Raw genomic sequence first — 18,934 nt, 5'->3', positions numbered from 1 at the left:
AGGCATGATCAGGAAACCAAACCACACCTGCTCATTTCTCTGCAGATCCTTGCAAAATTGAGTTTTCTGGGACTGTTGGATCTTGCTAGCAGCTGAGAGCTCATTAGGGAATCTAATTTAATGTCCTGGCAGTATAAAACTGCTTCCCACAGCATGCATGGATACACAGCAGTCCCTGGATTTGGAAGCCCCAGAGCAATGGTGCTCACACTGTTCCAACTGGATACTGAGTGCAACTCTCTAAAAGGAAATGGTGACATTTTTTTCCTCCTCTGGTTTCCCCTCTCAGAGCACACTGCTCTTTTTTACATCTGTTCTAGGCCTCTAAAAAACCAGCAAAGGGCTGGTTTGGCTCTAACAAACCAGTTAGTTTCCTGAGAGCTTGTGACAGAAAAAATAAGTCCAGGTCAGTCCCCAGCAAAGGCATTTCCTGGACTAGCTCCTGCTGGGGACAGCTCTGCTCTAAGTGAGCTAGGCTGTGTGACTCAGTGCTCCCTGCATGCAGGCAGCCCAGGAGTGTTGACAAAAATAGGAGAGGCTTGTCTTTCACCTATTCTGGCCCAGGAGATGATCTCCCCAGGCTCCCGTGTGACTAAACTGAGGCTCCTGCTCTCCAAGAGGTGGCAGAGAATAAGCCTTCGGCACAAAGGTCATCTTCTGCCTTTATGTTTCATTTACAGAAAGCCTACGACAAGTCAGAACACCCACCCCCAGATCTGTGTTACCTTATCATGCCTTACTGTGGAGTTCTCTTCTTGCTGCCAATCTTTAGCTCTGCAAGATCTGGGAAGCTGAGGGGTCAGGTCCATCATCCAGTGCTGCTCTTCTAAGAGGGCACACAAGAATACACAACACTGCCTTTGCAGAGGTGCAGAAATGCAACTTTCAACCTTTTCATAATTCTCTTCTTGTCACCCAGGCTCACACACCCTGAATTTTGCTTTTTACCTTACCTCAGTCACTGTAGTCCTAATTTTTTCTTTTCTTTGAACACACAGGCGCTCTTCATGCCACAGGTAAAACTCAGTCTGGTCTTCTGCTGACAGTTTCTTTCTTCCTTATCTGCCTTAAGCCCCTTCTCCCCCCCACACTCTCACCTAACCCTTGCTGGTTGTGCCTCTCTCTCTTTTCTGCTGCCTCATCATTCTCCAAGATCAAGTCCATGGCCCCATCCTTGCACAATGTGTATGATCCACACCTCTCCTCCACCCAGACCTTCCCTCCATGTCACTTCTCCATCTCACACCTGAGGTGTCACACAGCCACAGCTGCACATCCCAACTCTGCTCCTGAAACCTGGGACAAAGTTCCTCACCTTTCCACCTCTCTCTCTTTCTCTCTGTCATTTGTCAAGCTGGATATAAAATCCATCTGTCTCACAGATTAAACATCATCTGAGAGAAAGGAAAAAAGAACGGAAGCTGTCTCCAACTCTGGCTTGCCCTGATGGTGAAGTATATTGAAATCTCTGCCCTGCCTTTTACAAGATCAGTTGATGGCCATGCAGTTCTGCTGCTATTTTAAGCTTTAATCTCCTTGCTTTCTGCTGGCAACAGTTAAAGTGGGTTCATTGCTATTTCCTTGCACATCTGTGCTGCAATTCCTCTCTCTGTGGAGGAAACCAGGGGCAACACTCCCTATGAAATGTCTTGGTGGGATTTTCAACTGCTCTTGGCTCTGACCCTGCCAGCAAGCAAAGTGGAGGGCAGGAATGCACTTTTAAGTACTTTTAACCATCTCACCTTAAAATTACTTAAACAAAGACTCTTATGTAGAGTGCATTTGAACTTCACTTTTCAAGTAGCGTTGAAGTAGAAGTGGTAGATGCAGAGTCCCTTGTTAGCACTGCATTCTCCACAAGACAACAAAAAACATAAATAGAAGCAGCACTTTGTCTACATTTCATTCAGAGGCAAAACCTAGACTCAGGTCTTGTGGTGATGTGGCAGAAGCCCTGGGATGGTGCAGGCCATGTCAAAGCCAGCAAAAGTGCTGGCAAATTCAAGCCCTCCATCTCTCTGGCTTGTTTTTCCTCCTCAGACCTTTCACAAAACTGTCCAAATGCGCCCAACAGCTTCTATCGGCCTGAGCAAAACTTCAGCTACTTCAGAAGAGTTCATGCCTCAGGAGGATTGGGTAAAAATATATATTATTAAATATATATAATTATTATATATAGTATATATTATATGATATATGATACGGATAATATATAATATATTATATATAAAATATATTAAAATATATATTATATATACATATATGTAAACTATATACATTATATATAATATAATATATTTATGTATATATAATAAATATCATTATATAATATAGTATATATTAAATATATACTATTAAATATAAATGCCGGAGTAAAGCCATTTGGGTAGAAAAGGCACGCCGGCTTTTCCAGCCAGGCACGGGCGAATCGCCTTCTCCTCCGGCCGGGCAGCCTGACGGGGACACAGTGCCATCAGCTGGGCACTGGCAGCCACTGGCCCAGCGCTTTTCCAACCAGGCAAGGTGGCAGGTGCCCCCCGCAGCTGCCTCTCCTCCCTGGGGAAGCTCCTAGCGCAGACAACAGCGCACACAGAGCCTGTGTCTGTCCTAGGTGAGGAGGGCAAGCCAGCCGGCAGCACAAAACCAGGATTAGGAGCTCCTGAGCCCATTAAGAGGACAGGAGCTAATCTTGCTGCGAAAGAGCTTTAGGGACCTTGTGTCCTGCAAGGTGCACCCTGCCATCCACCAGCACGTATTACCTGGGTTGAGCTGAGATAGAGTTAACTTTCTTCAGAGTAGCTAGGCTACTGGACAGGGCTGTTTTGGCTCTGTGCTGAAAACAGTCTTGATAAACCATGGATCTTTTTTTTTATTGCTGAAGACAACTTGCACCGCATCAAGTCCTTTCCTGCTTCTCACACTGCTCTGCCAGCGAGGGGATCCACAAGGATTTGGGAGGAGACACAGCTAGGAGAGCTGATCCCAACTGACCAGAGGGATATTCCAGACCATATGGTGTTGGGGTCAGCAAGCAGAGCTGGGGGGAGAAGGAGGAAGGGGCTGTGTTTAGAGTGATGGCCTTTGTCTTCCCAAGCCACCTTGATGGAGCCTGGCTTTCCTGGGCATGGCTGAATACCTGCCTGCCCAAGGTGAATGAATTCCTTGTTTTGCTTTCCTCCTGTGTGTAGTTTTTCCTTCCTTACTAAACTATCTATCTCGTCCCATGAGTTTTATCACTTTTACCCTTCTAATTCTCTCCCCAGTCCTGTTGCAGGGACAGTGAATGAGCTTGTTGGGGCTTGTTGCTGGCCAGGGTTAAATCAGTGACATCAGTGGTGGCCCTGGCCCTAGCAGCAGTCTGCCGTGGAGGCAACAGCTTCTGCCCACAATTTGCTTTGGGACCTCTGAGAAAGGAATGGGAGGTCCATGTGACAAGCTGGAGAAATAGTACTCCTTAATCTTTAATGGCCAGAGGAGTGCAGCTGACTGTATGGCCCAGCAAAAGTGCAGACAGCCTTGAAAACCTCATTAATTATTCTCCTTCTCTTTCAAACTGGCCTCTCCACTGGAGTATGCCAGCACATTCTCTCCCTGAAGGGGAGAGCTCTTATTTTCTCTTCTCCTCTTACCTTCTGTGATATGAAAAAACCAGGCAGGTGCAGACCCTTTTCCCCAGGTGTGCTTGTTATTATGCCAGCTGAAAAAAACTCCCTTTCTCTTCTTTCCCCCTCTTTTTCTTACCTCTGCTCCAGTTTATCTCCTCACTGCCTGCCTTCTTGCTGGCTGGCTGCAGGGCTTCTCAAACCTGGTTTTAAAATATAAAGTGACTTCTGACTATGTGGCTCTGAGCAAAGCCTTCACAGGCAGTGGCTAAGAAAATGTACTTATTCCCTGCCCTCTGAGGTGGGTCAAAGCTTATTCCAAATAGGTGCTTTGGCATGAGAGTAGTAATGTCAGAAACTGACAAAGTGATGGATTTGAAGGACTTGGGCTTCAGCTTCATGGGTGGGTGACTCCTAACCAGAGTCCATGTAGTGAGCCTTTTGTTTCTTTCCAACAGCTCTCATGCTCTGCCTCCACTTAATTTGGTATATTCTATTTATAGAAGAAATATTTATACAAATATTTCCTCTCTCCTAAGAGCTTCTCTCTCTCTCTCTCTCTCCTTCTCTCTCAGGGGTTGTTGAGGGAATTTTGCAGCCTGATGAAATTTGATGCCAGGCCAATTTTCAAGGATGGAGAATGTCTATTTTCTTTCAGTCCTGGCTACCATGAGCTCTGTACCAACTTGTGGCACTGAAGGGCTATTTTCTACAGGCTTAGATGTACCCAAAACATGCAGCACCTATTTCCCCTGCAGCCACATGCAATTTTTGTTACCACCCTACTGATCTGAACAAGACTGTGACCCAGGCACAGCTCTGAGGGTCTCTGTGATACCTCTGGTGCCATGGCAGAAGTTTGTCACAAAAGGGGACCACACTCTGACTTAAAAAGGAGCTGACTTAAAAAACGGGTGTGAAATGGTGTGTGGTGTTCAAGGGAAAGTCATGCATGGTAGCAATATCAAGAGTGTGAAACCTAGGGATATGGAAACAGGGAGTGTTTCCTGTTTCCATATCCCTAGGTTTCACACTAGAGAAAGGGACGTGGAATTTAACAGTGAAAGGTACTCTGGAGAGCACAAGGTGTCTAACTGATTAGTTTGGGTATGGTTCTCTATCACTTCTTCTGGAATTCTTTAAATTGTAAGAACAATTTGTAAGAACATAAGGAGTACCAGGAGCATGTACGTGTGTTTTCAACAAAAACCCACAAAATTAATCTGCATGGGGCAGGATGTTTATGTCCTCTGGAAGAGGCTGTGGTTCAACAGCAGGTCAGAAATACTCTCCTCCAGGAGCTACAGGGCTCCTGTGGGGCAACCTGTCCTGCATCCACTGTCTTCCCAGCTAACTGTGCTTACAGGAATCAGGTTTCTACCCAGACAAACAGCAAAACTTCCAAATCCCACTGCTGTGACTGACTAAGGAAGCACTCCATGCCCTTTTTTTTTATTTATTTTTTTTGCTTTTATTTCCCCTCAGAAATATCCCAAGTTTGAACTCCAGGCTGCAGAGAGCAGGGGGGAGAGAGCTAGCACAGCCACTCTGCTGCCTGGCACAGGATGTGTCCGTAAAGGATTCAGACTCCCAAGTTTTTTCTGTCACATTGATGATGAGAAGCTGGAGTTGAGGACAAAAAGATTTCATCCCAGCTATCCTGATTGATGATGTACTAAGTGGTGACTGCAGGTTTAACATCAATCCCACTAAACTCTTTTCCTCCCTCCTTGTAGTTCCACTGGAGACAGCTTCACCACTGACTTACAGTGCTTTAAATGATAAAAATACTATTTTTAAAGATTCAAACCCTCATTTGACACCATATTTATAGTGGGCATAAAGGTAGCACTAAGTGAAGAGAAATTCAAATGTCATGTATTGTTTTTTTTTTGGTCTCATTCCACAAGTTTCCTCACTTTTCACGCTTCTGATTCTCTTCCCCATCCAGCTGGTGGGGCAGTGAGTGCATGGCTGTGTGATGGTTGGTTGCCAGGTGGGGTTAAAACTACAATAAGTGTATAAAACTAGAAAGGCAGTGGATTTTAATGGGCTTTCCAGGGAAGAAAAATCTGTTGCTCAAGTTTCAGAACACATTTTACTTTCCTCTGTTTCTAATTGGAAATTACTACTAAGAAAATCCATGAAAAATCAAAGCTCTACTCTGCTAAGTATAAGTACATAACACACAGTTCTTATCACAGAGCTGTGCTTGTCTGCAGATTTTAATTTTAAATAGGTGCAGAGCCTACTGTAGAAACAATGAAGCAGATTTGATAGTCAGAGCTTTTTCTGTGTGCACATAAATAAAATCTTACTGTGTCTCCTTCAGTGCAGTGACTGATTCAGAGAACTGAAGGAAAGTCTGTTTTCCTCTGCCCACAGTCCTCTGTTCTTGCTGTGTAGCAGAGCCCTCCGGGACAGGCAGCAGAAGCTGTTAGTGGGGAGCAGTGAACATCACAAATCTTGTTTTCTTGGGTTATGATAGAAACACTGCATTAATTACATCCAAAGACACTGAGCCATCAGCAGACAGACTTCTGAGGCTTTGCTGTTCATCAAGGTAATGAAGTGATAAGCATTGTCATGATGTCCTAGCCCACCCATGGTGACTCCCTGCTCAGCAGGTAGCTCAGCTATTTCCAGGTACTTTGATGGGAGGAAAGCCGGGGAAGTTTTTATTGTTCTCAGATTATTTCATGCCCTACACACAGAGGCTTCACTGCTGCTCCACCATCTCCCACTGGCTGGCTGCTTGTGCTGGTGGCTCCTGGCCTTCTCAAAATAGGGACAAAATATGGAAATACAAGAAAAGAATGATGCACCAAGAAAAGTCTTGCACCAATGAAGAGCCTGCTGAGGCAGTTTGTGACTCACTCGTTGCTGTGTCCACTTACAGACCCCCAAAAACACAGGAGGGTTCCAGGTCGATGGTTGTGGGGTTGGTTTAATCACCCCCAAAAAGGCCTTTCCAAAGTCACAGTGACCTGGAGCTGGACAAGGAGAGGGGTTTGTTGGTGCCAGAGCCACACTGAGTTTAACATAAGCAGCTCTAACATCTGTAGCAGCTGCCACAGGGTCCAGCCCTTCTCAAAGCCAGCTCAAAGAATATTTACTGTGTCATAAAGGCCTTGCTCCTCTCCTGCTATTTGGTTAGCTTGGTTTCTCAGAAAGAGTTTTTGTATCATTTTTAACTACTTCCAAGCCTTCTTCCATATAGAAATGCAACAACCTGCTGCCTCTTCTCACATTACATAGATTTATCTGGCACTGCAAATAAATCTAAGTGCTGCGGTCTGGCTATTGTTTGAAAAAAACACAACAGCCTTATCTTATGCCTGGAGCAGCAAGGATAGAGTTTTAATATTCTATTTCTTGTGACTTTCGAGATAGCAAGTGCTTTTAGGAGGTGGCCAGGTGAGGCTAACTCTTGGTTTATGCTTCAGGGCTTAATTGTAAGGAAGCACTGTGTTGAGGGCATCAGAAAACTGCTCTGGGGAAAAAATCCTTCATTAAAATTCTACCCCTTAATTAAAAAAAAAAAAAAAGTGCATCTAATTTACCACCCTGCATGGAGATAGATAACATTATTCGGTGGTTACCCAAGTTGGTCCATTATTGTTTTAGGGGCCTGAAGTATTTCTTCCTCCTCTAATTTCTTGCCATTGTTTCCTGCGGGTCTTCTGTCTGTGATGTTTCTTTTTGGCCTAAAATACACTGAGAATGTTAACTCTGAAGATATTTTTTTATCCCCTCTAGCACCACCATCTGTGCCAGGACCTTACTACCCTCAGAGGGAAGAATTTTCTTCCCAGTGCTTAATCTAAGCCTGCTCTGTGCCACTGTGAAGCCATTCCCCCTTGCCCTGTCACCCTAAGTCCTTGTAAATTCTCTCCATCTTTCTTGTTGGCTTATTCAGGCATGGGGATTAGGTTTCCCCCAAGCCTTCTCCTCTCCAGACTGAACAATCCCAATTCTTCCAGCCTTTCCTTGTATAAGATGTGTTCCACCCCTCTGATCACCTTGGTGCCCTCCTCCGGACTCATTATCACAAGAGTGCTGAAGGAACCCACAAAACTGTGGAAATATTTCCTCATGGTAACACTTCCTCTCCTTTTGCAGCTTAGAAAGGAATTTGCAGTTGAATCTTCCCACGGGATCCAATCTGAAATTAAGAAGTGGGCCCACAGCTGCAGAAATCAATTTAACCACCCACCCCAATACACTGCAGAGGGTTTCAGTGTTACTGGTACCCCTGGGTGTCTGACCACAGGCACTATTTCTGATCCCGGTGCCTCCCAGGCCAAGAGATGAAAATCCCTTTAGATTTGAGTATTTTGTTTCTAAAATGTTCGGGGGAAAGCTCAAATCATGGGCTCATGGTCATGGTCACTGTCCTTGCCTCTGGACAACATGAGGCATGGCATGATCACACATTATTTTCTCTCATCTTCTGACTGGCTGCAAATTGAAACTACCACTACCAGCCCAGGTTGTGGGTGCTAATTGGAAAAAATAAGCTATCAGGTACTTGAAAGATAACACAAATATTCAAACCACAGCCAAGGCCCAGCCTGGTGCCAGTGAATGCAGTCCCAGGAGGTCTCTGGATGGAGCTGGGGAGACTGGAGCAATGCTGCTGCATCCTCTTGCCCTGGATTTGTGCAGTGCTGCTGATGGAGAAGGCACAGCTGTGGTGGGAGTGGACTCACAGAGGCAGAGATGGCCTAAGAGAGGCATCCTTTGCCACCTTCATTGCCAGGGGGCACAATCTCCCCACGGCGATGAATTTCCACACTGGAAGTGGATTCCTAGTGGTGTGTCCATGCCAAAAATGCTGCATTTTAATTCCAGCACAGAGCTGCTAAGAAACCACCACGCTGCCCTCCAGCCCAGTGGCTGCATCTCTGCCAAATGCCATCATCATGAAGTTACTATTCCTTTCCAACACCACAGCTTTGGGAAAAAAAATATTTCCTCAGATTGGATTAGGAGAGATGTGAGGTAAAGTAAAGCTGCCTCACAGGACATCCAACCTCATACAAACATCATGGAATGATGTCCAGAGAAGGGAACGGAGCTGGGGAAGGGTCTGGAGCCCCAGGAGCGGCTGAGGGAGCTGGGAAGGGGCTCAGCCTGGAGAAAAGGAGGCTCAGGGGGAACCCTGCGGCTTTGTACAGCTCCTGAAAGGACAGGACAGCCAGGGGGGTCAGGCTCTGCTCCTAAGTCCAGCTGGACTGTCCAGTGCAGGGACACCTGGAGCAGGTAACACAGGAACATGTCCAGATGGGGTTTGAATGTCTTCAGAGAGGCAGCCTTCCACAAAAGTTTGCAGAAAGATTGCATTATAGATGTGTAATATGTCAGAGGGTCTCCTAGGCAACTTCCTAAACTCTTGGTCACTTAGGGCACGAGCATTTCAAGTGCTGAGCACAGGTAAGTTGCATTGCACAGTAATGTCTTGCATAGCTGACTATCATTGTTTCCTGTGTTTAATGCTTCTCCACGAAATTTTCCTCTTTCACTTCTAAATAATTTACTGCACTTAAGCATCATTATTCCTTTGGTTGCAAAATTATGCCACCCCCTTAAAATCCATGCTATATTTGGGCATGAAGAATACACTGTTAGATGCATCCACTCTTTTTTATTTCCTTTTAAACCGAAAATAACAAGTAATGAAAGGAATACACGCCCACAAAGCCTCGGTATTGTCCTGTTACACAGCAGTCACCGAGACCCCAGGTCAGAAGTAGCTTCTCCAATCCAACAAAGACTTACTGGAGGAGATTCAAAGAAATGTCGGTCGGTGAGCCGACCAGTGCCCTGCCATCCTCAGCGGAAAAACTGAGGTGGAAGTTCTGGTTAAGTTTATGCCAATGGGCACTACCAGAACGAGTCTGGAGGTATTGATATGGACTGGAGGTATTGATAGGGATTGGAGATATCGGGCTGGATTGGAGGCATCGGCATGGATTGATGAGATGCCTTCTCAGGGCGAACGGAGCAGCACCCCATCGCCGCGCCGGGGCCGGGACTCGAACCCGCGGTGCCGGCGGGCGCGCAGGCGCGCGCAGGCCCGGTGCATGCGGGGCGGGGCGCGCGGGCGCTCATCCCGCGGGAGCGGCGGCGCCGGGAGCGGGTCCCTCCACCGCGCGTCCCGCCGGCCCGGCCGCGCCGCGCCCGCAGACATGGACGAAGAGCGGGTGAGTTCCCGCGGGGCAGGGGCTGCGGGCCGCCCGGGAGGCCGGCGGGGCGTTTCCCCGGCGATTCCGGGCGCTCGGCCTGGGAAGAGGCGCGGTGCGGGAGGGCAATTGCGCGCGGAAGGGATGCTGGCGGAGTTGTGGGGAATCCCGAGTCCGCTTCCCTCCTGGGTGTGTCTCCCTCTTTCTGGAGGCGTTCCGGTGTCACCTGCTCCATGTGTGCCTGCCCTGCCACAGGGATTGGGTTGATCCTTTCGAGCCCTGGATATTCCGCGGTTCTGGAATGAAGTGCTCCAGCGGTTGTAGAGCTCCTTCATTCTGCGTATTCCTGTAATGAGTAATTATGGTGCGTGCATAAGCCCTTCTGTTTGCCATTGATGTAATCTAGTGTTGAAGGGAACTAATTCATAAAAGGGTTTTGTTTTTTTTTTCCTCCCCTGTGGTTGCTGCCCTGTAATTCCCTCCTTCCCTTGCTTGCCATCAGACCCTTCGGGGAATTCACTGAAGGGCAGAGATGTGCGCACCCGAGCGTTGGGGCTTTCTTGAACAGATATTCCTCTGCAAAAAGTTGTGGCTCAGCCCCTTGGCTTCCAGTCCCTCACTGCAGAAGGGCTCCTCGTTCTCTGGGCAGTCAGCTTTCCTCAGCTTGGGAAGGGGTTTGTGTGATGTGGGGCCCGAGTAATTTGGTGCTGATAATGAAATTTACAGATCAGTGTAATTTTCTCTTGCTAAAGCCAAGCCTTAGCACTGTAGGAGTTACTGGGAAATTACTGAGGAAGTTAACTGTATCCCAGCCACAGCAGACCTTGCTGTGAGCTCACAGCTGGCAGCCGAAGGCTCCAGCAAATCCAGCTGAATCACAAAATACTGTAATTCTATGTAACTTATTTTACATAAAACGTATTTATGCTAATATCTCTGGAAGGTGTGCTTTGTAAAGTGGTTTTCTGGTAGAAACTGTCAATTTGGGTCTGTCTTTGCCTGCCCTATGTGAGATTTGTCCTTCTGGGGGAAGAGTAAATGAGGACTGCCCCTGTTGTGGGTGCTCTAGGTGGATGTTTCTGAGTGGGGTCGTGACGCTGTTGAGCCAGGGACAGGCAAAATGACTCGTAGGATTTCTGAAGGCAAAATGAGCATTTATTCAAAAGCACTTCTCTCTTTTATAGAGAACATCATGTACATTAATTCCATTGGTCTTAAAGTAAAAACATTTCACCTGATTGGTACACTGGACTTAGGTCATCGTGGTAGAATATATCTATAAACAATATGAACGGAAAGCAAGGTAATAGATTGTTTACATTCCTTTCGGACTTTTTCCTAGGCTTAGCCTGGCAGAAATGTTCTCTTTTTCTCTCTGACTGAGCTGAGAATATCCACAGGGTCGTTGATCATATTTGAATTCCAGAGGTTCTGAAAACAGCAGTAAAACTGCAGTGGATCTTGTATTCTACAGTACTTCCTCTACCAAGGGTTAATTTGGTAATGTCACCTGTACTGTATGAAGTTCTTCAAACTCTGGCAACCTCACTGTGTTGACAAGTGCAGGAGTTTAAATTAATGGAACCTAAGTAAGCATGACCTTGAAATTTGATCTGGATATGAAGGTTATAATGTCTTGTGATTTTGTCCTAGAACCAGGACTGTTACAGAAACTGTTCTGCATGCAGTCAGCTCATGAGCCTTCAGTATGATCTTGAGCAACTTTGTAACTTCTTCTGCAGTATTGATGTGATTGTTTAATTTATCAAAATTCAGTTTTTATGAGGTCTGCTTCAAGAGGTGCCATGTCATGTTAGTTACTCACTTTCGAAGGTGGGTTCTGTTTTTATCCACCTGGCAAGACTACAAACTACATCTTGTAGGGCTTCCCTTTATTTTTTTCTGTCCTTTTTTACTCTTCATCCTTTGCTCATCCACACTCTTGCTTTACCAGTGGCATGTTTGTATTTTTTTTTTCCCAAGCGAAATGCATTAGATTCAGAGAGTGAGATTAGGACACAAAAAGGAAAAGCAGCATGAAGCTCACTGGCAGCAGCAAAAATTACTTCTGTAATAAACATTTCATAATGCTTTGAAAATCCATTTGAAACTGACCTCACATATCGGTCAGAGAGAAAGCTCAAAGAGAATTACTTGTAATAGAAGTCTGTGAAATACTGCATTCATCAGTGGGCAATAGAATAAATGTCCTTTAGTGCAGAAATACCAAGAAACTTTACTGGGCTTAGTTCTGTTGAGTTTCTTCTATAAATTAATGTAGAATGTAGGCCTCATCTGCTGCTTACATTGGTATTTTTTCTAGAACTCTTTATTCCCTGAAAAATTACACTGGCTTTTCAGAAAATCCCCTAAAAGGAAGAAATGGAAATATTGCAGCATGTTTTTAATTTGGCATGTATGCAATGTCTGGAAGGAAATCTATTTAGTGCATATTAGTGAAGAGAAAATTATGTTGGGAAATAGAATAAGATAGTGGTTCCTACAAGCTGCCTTTGTTGTTCTGGTGGCTTGTACATTGGTGTTTTAGAAAAATTATGTCTAGTGTTGATGGATACTTTTAAACAGCATTCAAACTCATTAAAAATTCACCAAACCTGGTTGAATTTCATAACCGAGAAATGGATAGCTTACTTAAGAAGACCTGTACCAGCCCACATGTAGTCAGCTAAATGTAACTTCAGGTGAAAATCTTGTTTAACAGCTGGCTTGCAGTTGCTGCCATACATTTGGCTGTGTAAAGGCCTTTTAAATGTTCCTCACATGCAGATATTTTCCTTTAACCAGGATGTAGCTATAAGGCTGAGCAGTATTGTTCAGCCCTGCACACAAGAACACTTTTCCCCCATGTGTTGCAGCCAAGTAAGCCCTAAGATCTGTGCTGAAAGAGGATTGTGAGTTTTCCGTGTTCATCCAAATTGACAGTTGTGCTCATAGGATCTAAGGCTTATCTCCAGGCTATCTGGCCTGTGAAAACAATTGCCTCTGGTCAGTGGTGAATGCAGAAGCAGCTGGCTGGACAATGGCTATTCATCTGGCATTCTGATGTGTACAAATTTGCCTTCAAACATGCTTGGTTTTCGCCAGGCGAAGTGAAGGTTCAGTAATGAAGTGGTCAAGATTTTTCTGTGCCTCTGTTTGTGTAAGAAGCCAAGGTCTTGTTTCTGTTCCCCCAGAGTCCAGACCTAAGTCATTGCTGTCTCTTCTGTTACCTCTGTGTATAACACCATCAACACCTGTGGTAAAAGCACTAAAATTTGTCTTCTTCTACTTGTGGTTTAACTTCCTGAGTATGGCACTATTAAACAGGCAGGGGCTGGAGTACCAATTAATATCTCATTTCAGATTTGTTGGCAGCTGCCCGGGGAGGTGTCAGAGGAAAGAGAACAGTTTAGGACTAGGGGAGAAGTTCTTTAAATCTGGTGTAGTGTTGAGTTTCACTGTGGGTGTTGTGAAAGGATAAAACATTTTTCTTGCCTTTGAGCAAACAAATGTGATCTGGGTAGTACATGGTTATTAAGAAATTGCTTCTGGGAGGGATTTCTGCAACATCCCTTTGGTCATCTGGCTGTTTCCAAGGTGTATTTTTATTATCTATCTGTGCCTTGGTTTCCTAAATTTTATCAAGTAACAACATTAGGATAAGCAATTGAAACTCTGGATCAGCTGATTAATAATGTATTAATTAAGACAATGTTTACCTGTCTTTTTAAAGTTAGATTTGCTTCTAAAACTTCTTTTAGAAGTCAGCCAGCCTGAGTTGAATTACAGAAAATTCTTAGTTAATGCTTCATCTTATCCTTTATTTTTACTTAACTATCCTGATATGCTTTAATAATACAACTTTTATCAAAACTCATGAACAATACAACTTTACTTAAAATTAAATACCAAGCATTGTTTTTTTTTTTTTTTTTTTGGTCAAATTCTTAGAATATGTGAGTAGCTGCTCAACAAAATTAGACTTGGTGGCCTTATTTAATTTAAAATAAGTTTTGATGTACTTTAATAGTTTTACTGGCTTGGTATGTATTTTGTAAGCTGAATCTACTTCGTTTTGAACAGCTGGGATGCACATCACTGAAATAACCTTGGTTCTCTTTCTCAGCTGTCAGTAAGCTTTCCTCTTTGAGGTCACTTTTAATTGGAATATAGAAATTGCTCACCCAAAATATTTTCCCACTTGTAGAATAAGATTACAAATCACTTTTACAGATTTATTCTGCATATAGAATAAACTGTCAGCGTGATTATTTCACACTACCTTCTTTTGACATAAGGAAATCTCAGCTTTTCTTCTGGGTTTCCTTTTACCAGCTTTTAAACTTTTCTTTATTGGTTCTCTGTTTGGCTGCACAAGCACCAGCTTTTTCATCTGGAGAAGCTGTGGTGGCAGTGGGTATTTTGGTGCAGGTGACTTACGTAGAAAAACATGTCAAGCAGTGGGGTATATTAAAGCAGGTTCTTGATTTCTCTCAGACTAACACCTGGAGATCTTGAATTTGGTGGAATGCTTCCTAGAGGTTTAATATTCTTCCTCTGTCCTGAGAAAATGCATTTTCTGATCCTGTCAAAACTGAATTTGCTGCAGCTGGAATGTCTGTGATGAGTTTTCATGCGTGTTGAAATGGTAATGATTTGAAAAAAAAATTGCAAGAAAATTTTTTACAACTTCTCTTGCTTGTTTTTGTAATTCTAGGAGACTCTGCAAAGGATTGTCAGTACTCTAGTGAACAAAAATGATGAAATTCACAACTTCATTGACATGCTGAACCATACCATATCAAATGTTCAGGTATTTATTTTAAGGTTCATAACTTGTATCTGAAAGGGGGCAACTTTTCACTTTTTTTAGTCTCAAACTGTGTAGTGTCTAAAGGATGGCCTTTGAGAATCCAGTTAAAAATACATCTTCATGTTGGAATTAGACAGAAAACCACTTTATTTTTAAAAGTCTCTCTAGATGACAATTGTGGTGGCCTTGCATTTTGTGTGAAGAGGTTTTGTAGAACTTTGTTTTTGTGGGAAAGATCATCTTTAATCTGATGCAAGATCTGAGTCTGCCATTAGTGGGAAATAGTCTGTATTTTCAGACTTCTGCTCTGTTTGATGGACTGAAAAATGGTAATTGAGAGAAAATTCTTTAGTCTTTCTATTTTCACCAGTTTCAAATTGTTGGGCTCTAGTTTAGTGTTACACATTGTTGTTAGAGCATCTGCATGAGGATGAGGTTTAGGTTCCTTCAGCCTGTCAATCAGCCAAAAGTTGTTTCATCCTAAACCTGAGTCAGGTTGGCTGCAGAAATGGAAATTATCCAGCAAATCTTTAAACTGCCTTCTTGAGTGCAGTTTTTAGCATCAAGTGAAATATTTTTGTTTGGAACTGGGTAACTTCCTCCTTCCAAACATCTAGCAATCCATATACAATAGTGCGAGGAAAATCAGGGCTTTTGGCATGGAACAAAATAGCCAAGTGTGCTGGTTTTGTGCAAGTTTGAATGTCATGGAATTTTCACAGATTGCATCATTCAGTATCCTGATGTAGAGTCTGATTAGGAGATTGTTTGATGATTCCTAATATTTTTTTCCCTTTGTGATAAGCTCAGAAGCAGTCACAAGGTTGTGGCAAAACATGTGGGGAGTTGTGTGACCTTCAGTTTCCTTGTGTTGTTTCCAGTTTAAACAGCATTTTCAATTCTCCTCTCAGGTAAACTCCTCTAATGCCATCAGTGAGCTAGATGAGGAGTTTGATGGTCTGTATTCTGTCCTACATGAGATGAAGGGGAGCATGGCCAACACTATTCAGCAAGAAGAAGCTCGTAAAATTCAAGCTCTGCAGGTAAATAACTCCTTCTGAAAAAATTTTGCAGCTGCAAAGAAGCAGTTTTAAACTTCCTCTGTTCATGTTATGCTATCCCCGTTTGTTACACAGCAATATTGATTTTCAGGATTGTCTTGTGACAGTTCAGAGCTGATACAGTCACTGCCTTTTTCAAGGCTGTTGCTACACAGTCATTCAGTGATGAAGTGCAGTCCTGTAAATAGAAATTGTAGCGCACATGAATATAAGTGTTTATTTCTCTGCTTTCTGAAACCCTGAAGCTGGGGGAAACAGGACATTTAAATTAAATCTGGCTTTTAAGTCAGATTTCAGCTTTCCCCCCCCTGCTTGGAGTTGTGGGATGTGCCAAGTATCACTATGCACTTGTCAAGCACAGTGAAGTGAGGGCACTGTCAGAGGCCTTGGTTATATAAGGGAATAAGTTGTCACAAATGCGTAACAAATTTGTGTAGTTCCTAGGACCGGTGCCTCACAAACTGCTGTTTTGGTGGGAATACATCACATTATTCTTTCTGTTTTTTTCTCCAGGATCAGCTGAGCCAGTGCAGCCGTGCCCTGGAGAGCTCAGAAGAGCTGCTGGAACTTGCTGTGCAGTCGCTGGACATAAAGAACCCCGTGGAGCTCTTAGAGGTAGAAAACATTGCCTGGATGTGTGTGAGACAGGTGTTGACATCTGTCTCGATTTGAAATATCCTTTGCATTACTCTCCTGGACACTGCAAACTTACCTGGTGTACTTAGAGAGAGGATAGACAGGCATATAAAAATACAGTCATTGCTTTGCTGAAAAGCAAAGTTAAATGTTGTAGTCCTGAATTTTTATGCGATTTCAGATAAAACAAGTTGGCTTTTTTCTTATTTCGGGTGATGGGGAGGGAATAAAATGCCTTCTCCTGGACAACTGTCATTGTTAAGCAAACTTGCACAGATGACCCCAGAAAGGGAGGGTGAAGTTGCATGCATCTAACTGGAAGAATATACTTGCAAATTAAGGAAACAGTTCCATATATCCACTGAATCAGTACACTAATGCTTGCTACAGTAATCCTGGTGGTAGCAGTGGGATCAGCTATGCCAAATCCAGGGCCCAATTACTTTTTTTCCTCTCTACATTTTAATGGGAACAAGGACACAAATCAGTTTAAAAGAGCGAGGGGGAAAGCTGTCTTCCTGTGTCAGTTTTACCTTTTGGCTGCATGTTTGTGTGCTGTCGTGCTTTCTGGGTGTCAGCTTTGATTTATGTGCCTCGAAGAGCAGCAATTCCTAAACAGTATTTTTCTTCAGCTGGAGTTGTCCTTTCTGCCTTGTAGCAAAAAACTAAGTTGGCTCTTGAACTCTGTGCAAAATGCAGCTTTGACGTTCTTGGAAGTTGTTCTGTTTCAGATCTCTCTAGTGCTTTTTTCCCAATCAAAAACACTAAGGAAAGCTGTCTGAGCATTTGCTGGGGGAAAACCTCTTCAGATTTGGAGTCTGAAGGTTAAGATACTTAAATCCAATTTAGTAAGCTCTAATATGTAGGATTTGATACTGGTATTGCACTTGTGCATTTGGGGATGACATTTTAAGGTAATATTGCCTTGGCTATTAGGCAGCTAATTCTATTACTCTGCTGGTAGGAATAGCAAGTGTTCCTGAAGGGGCAGCTCCAGCCCTGACTCTTGTATATTCACAAATTTTCTTTGGATACTCCAGTAAATCAGTTCAGGAGCAACTAGCATAAGATAATTTTAAAATTTTTTTTCCTATGTTATATTTTTGTGGCTTTATTCTTGGAGTTGATTTACCTGGAAGTCAAAGGAACATGAGTGGCAGATTGCAGGAGAGTTCACTGTTTATGTAGGATGTGATCAGACACTGCTGAGCAGCTGCTCTGGGATGGGCTGATCCTTCTCTGTCAGTAGCCTGGAAACAAACTAAAGGCAATGAAGTTAAGCTGGGAGTGTCTTGTAGAAGATGTTGAGTCCTGGCTACCTCATATTTTACAAGACATGGAGATGAAACCCAAGGATTTTGTAGGAAAGTATCTCTGTTTTATGTTATGTAGGAAAGTCAGTCAGTAGTTCCTACAGTAACTTTGTTTTGAGGTAAAGCTTGAGGTACCTCTTAAGCTAAATTATTTCTAAACACTTGTTTTTTTTATTCTTCCCATTTTAGGAATATACAATCAGTTTGGTAGCAGGGACAGCCTGATTTCCTATTTATTTTTTTCAATGTGATTTGTATTTAGTGAAAAATTGGGAAGTTCTTCACTTTTTACTTCAAACTAGGAAGCTGCCTGATGATTCTTGTGTCTTTGAAAGGGAAGATAATTTAGCTGAATGAGCAACTGGATCAAGGAGCAGTGTTGAAGTAAGGCTTCAACAGACACAACCAAGCCCTCAGTACTTCAGCAATAATCTTTTGTCTTGGGTTTGCAGCTCCTTTTGGTGAAGGAGAGAGATTTTTGTCTTTCTACCTGCCAGTTGATGTTTATCTTTTAAATGTCATCACTTCTGTATCTGCTTCAGTGCTATTATTTGAGAAGAACTATTTGCTGTCATTTTTGAATGCTGACATACAGAAAGAGTCTTGTATTACACTTTTCCAACAACACTTCCTAACTTTCGGAGGAAAAGTTAGAATAATTCCTATTTTTTTCTTATTTATCCGGGCATGCATCCTGTGGTGTGTAGTTCAATAAGTCAGGCATGGTTAATGCCACAAATAATCACTTCTTAGTTTCTCAGAAAATACCATGGCAGTTAAATAATGTTGTCTTGGTCCTGCAGCACTTTTTAAAAAGCCATGGAGAGTAGCTCTAACTGATTAAGAGAAATCTGAAAATACAAGGTCACACCCAGAAAGTTGATTAATTTGGAATTGGTTTGGTGTTGGTTCTGTTTTTATTTCCCCGCAGATATTACAGTGTTGCTGGCTAACCCATGCTATTAACATGCTTCACAGGACAGTTTATTTTGAGGAAACTGTTGAACTCATTTTGAACTTCAAATCTGGGCAATACAGCAGAGATTGTTCTTGGCCTTCTTGCATGTTACTGCCATTGATACTTGCATGGAAATACTAACTACTTTCTCTCTCTCCTCCCTGACATGCATCAAGGCTACCAGACAGATCAAAGATAGGTACAGTACAAAATCTATCACTTTTGTATCTTTGAATTAATCTTATCCTTGAAAATGCATTTACTGTAAAAGGGCCATAGTCAGCTTTAATCAAATTCACTCTTTTCTAAGTGTTATCACAGCTTCTGAGAGGGAACTAAAAACTTCTGTGTTGCTCATGTAGTATG

General features: G+C 43.2%; 1 protein-coding gene across 5 annotated transcripts in view; it reads left to right on the top strand.

Moving 5' to 3' along the window:
• Positions 1-2,076: 2,076 nt before the first annotated feature.
• Positions 2,077-18,934, top strand: part of FSD1L (fibronectin type III and SPRY domain containing 1 like) — a 32,190-nt gene continuing 15,332 nt past the window's right edge. For 3 of the 5 annotated variants that reach the window (XM_054004283.1, XM_054004282.1, XM_054004279.1), the window contains exons 1-5: positions 9,741-9,808; positions 14,505-14,600; positions 15,512-15,643; positions 16,175-16,276; positions 18,745-18,767. In XM_054004283.1, the coding sequence (XP_053860258.1) occupies positions 9,794-9,808; positions 14,505-14,600; positions 15,512-15,643; positions 16,175-16,276; positions 18,745-18,767 (368 nt within the window). In that variant the 5' untranslated portion in view covers positions 9,741-9,793. Of the gene's footprint in view, positions 2,137-9,740; positions 9,809-14,504; positions 14,601-15,511; positions 15,644-16,174; positions 16,277-18,744; positions 18,768-18,934 lie in introns of those variants that run through there. The other 2 variants (XM_054004281.1, XM_054004278.1) reach the window with 1 other exon arrangement.

Source organism: Vidua macroura, chromosome Z (genome assembly GCF_024509145.1).
Source record: "Vidua macroura isolate BioBank_ID:100142 chromosome Z, ASM2450914v1, whole genome shotgun sequence".
Taxonomy (NCBI): Eukaryota; Metazoa; Chordata; class Aves; order Passeriformes; family Viduidae; genus Vidua; species Vidua macroura.
The sequence above is the reverse complement of the archived record's forward strand: the minus strand, read 5'-3'. Positions and strand labels throughout refer to the sequence as shown.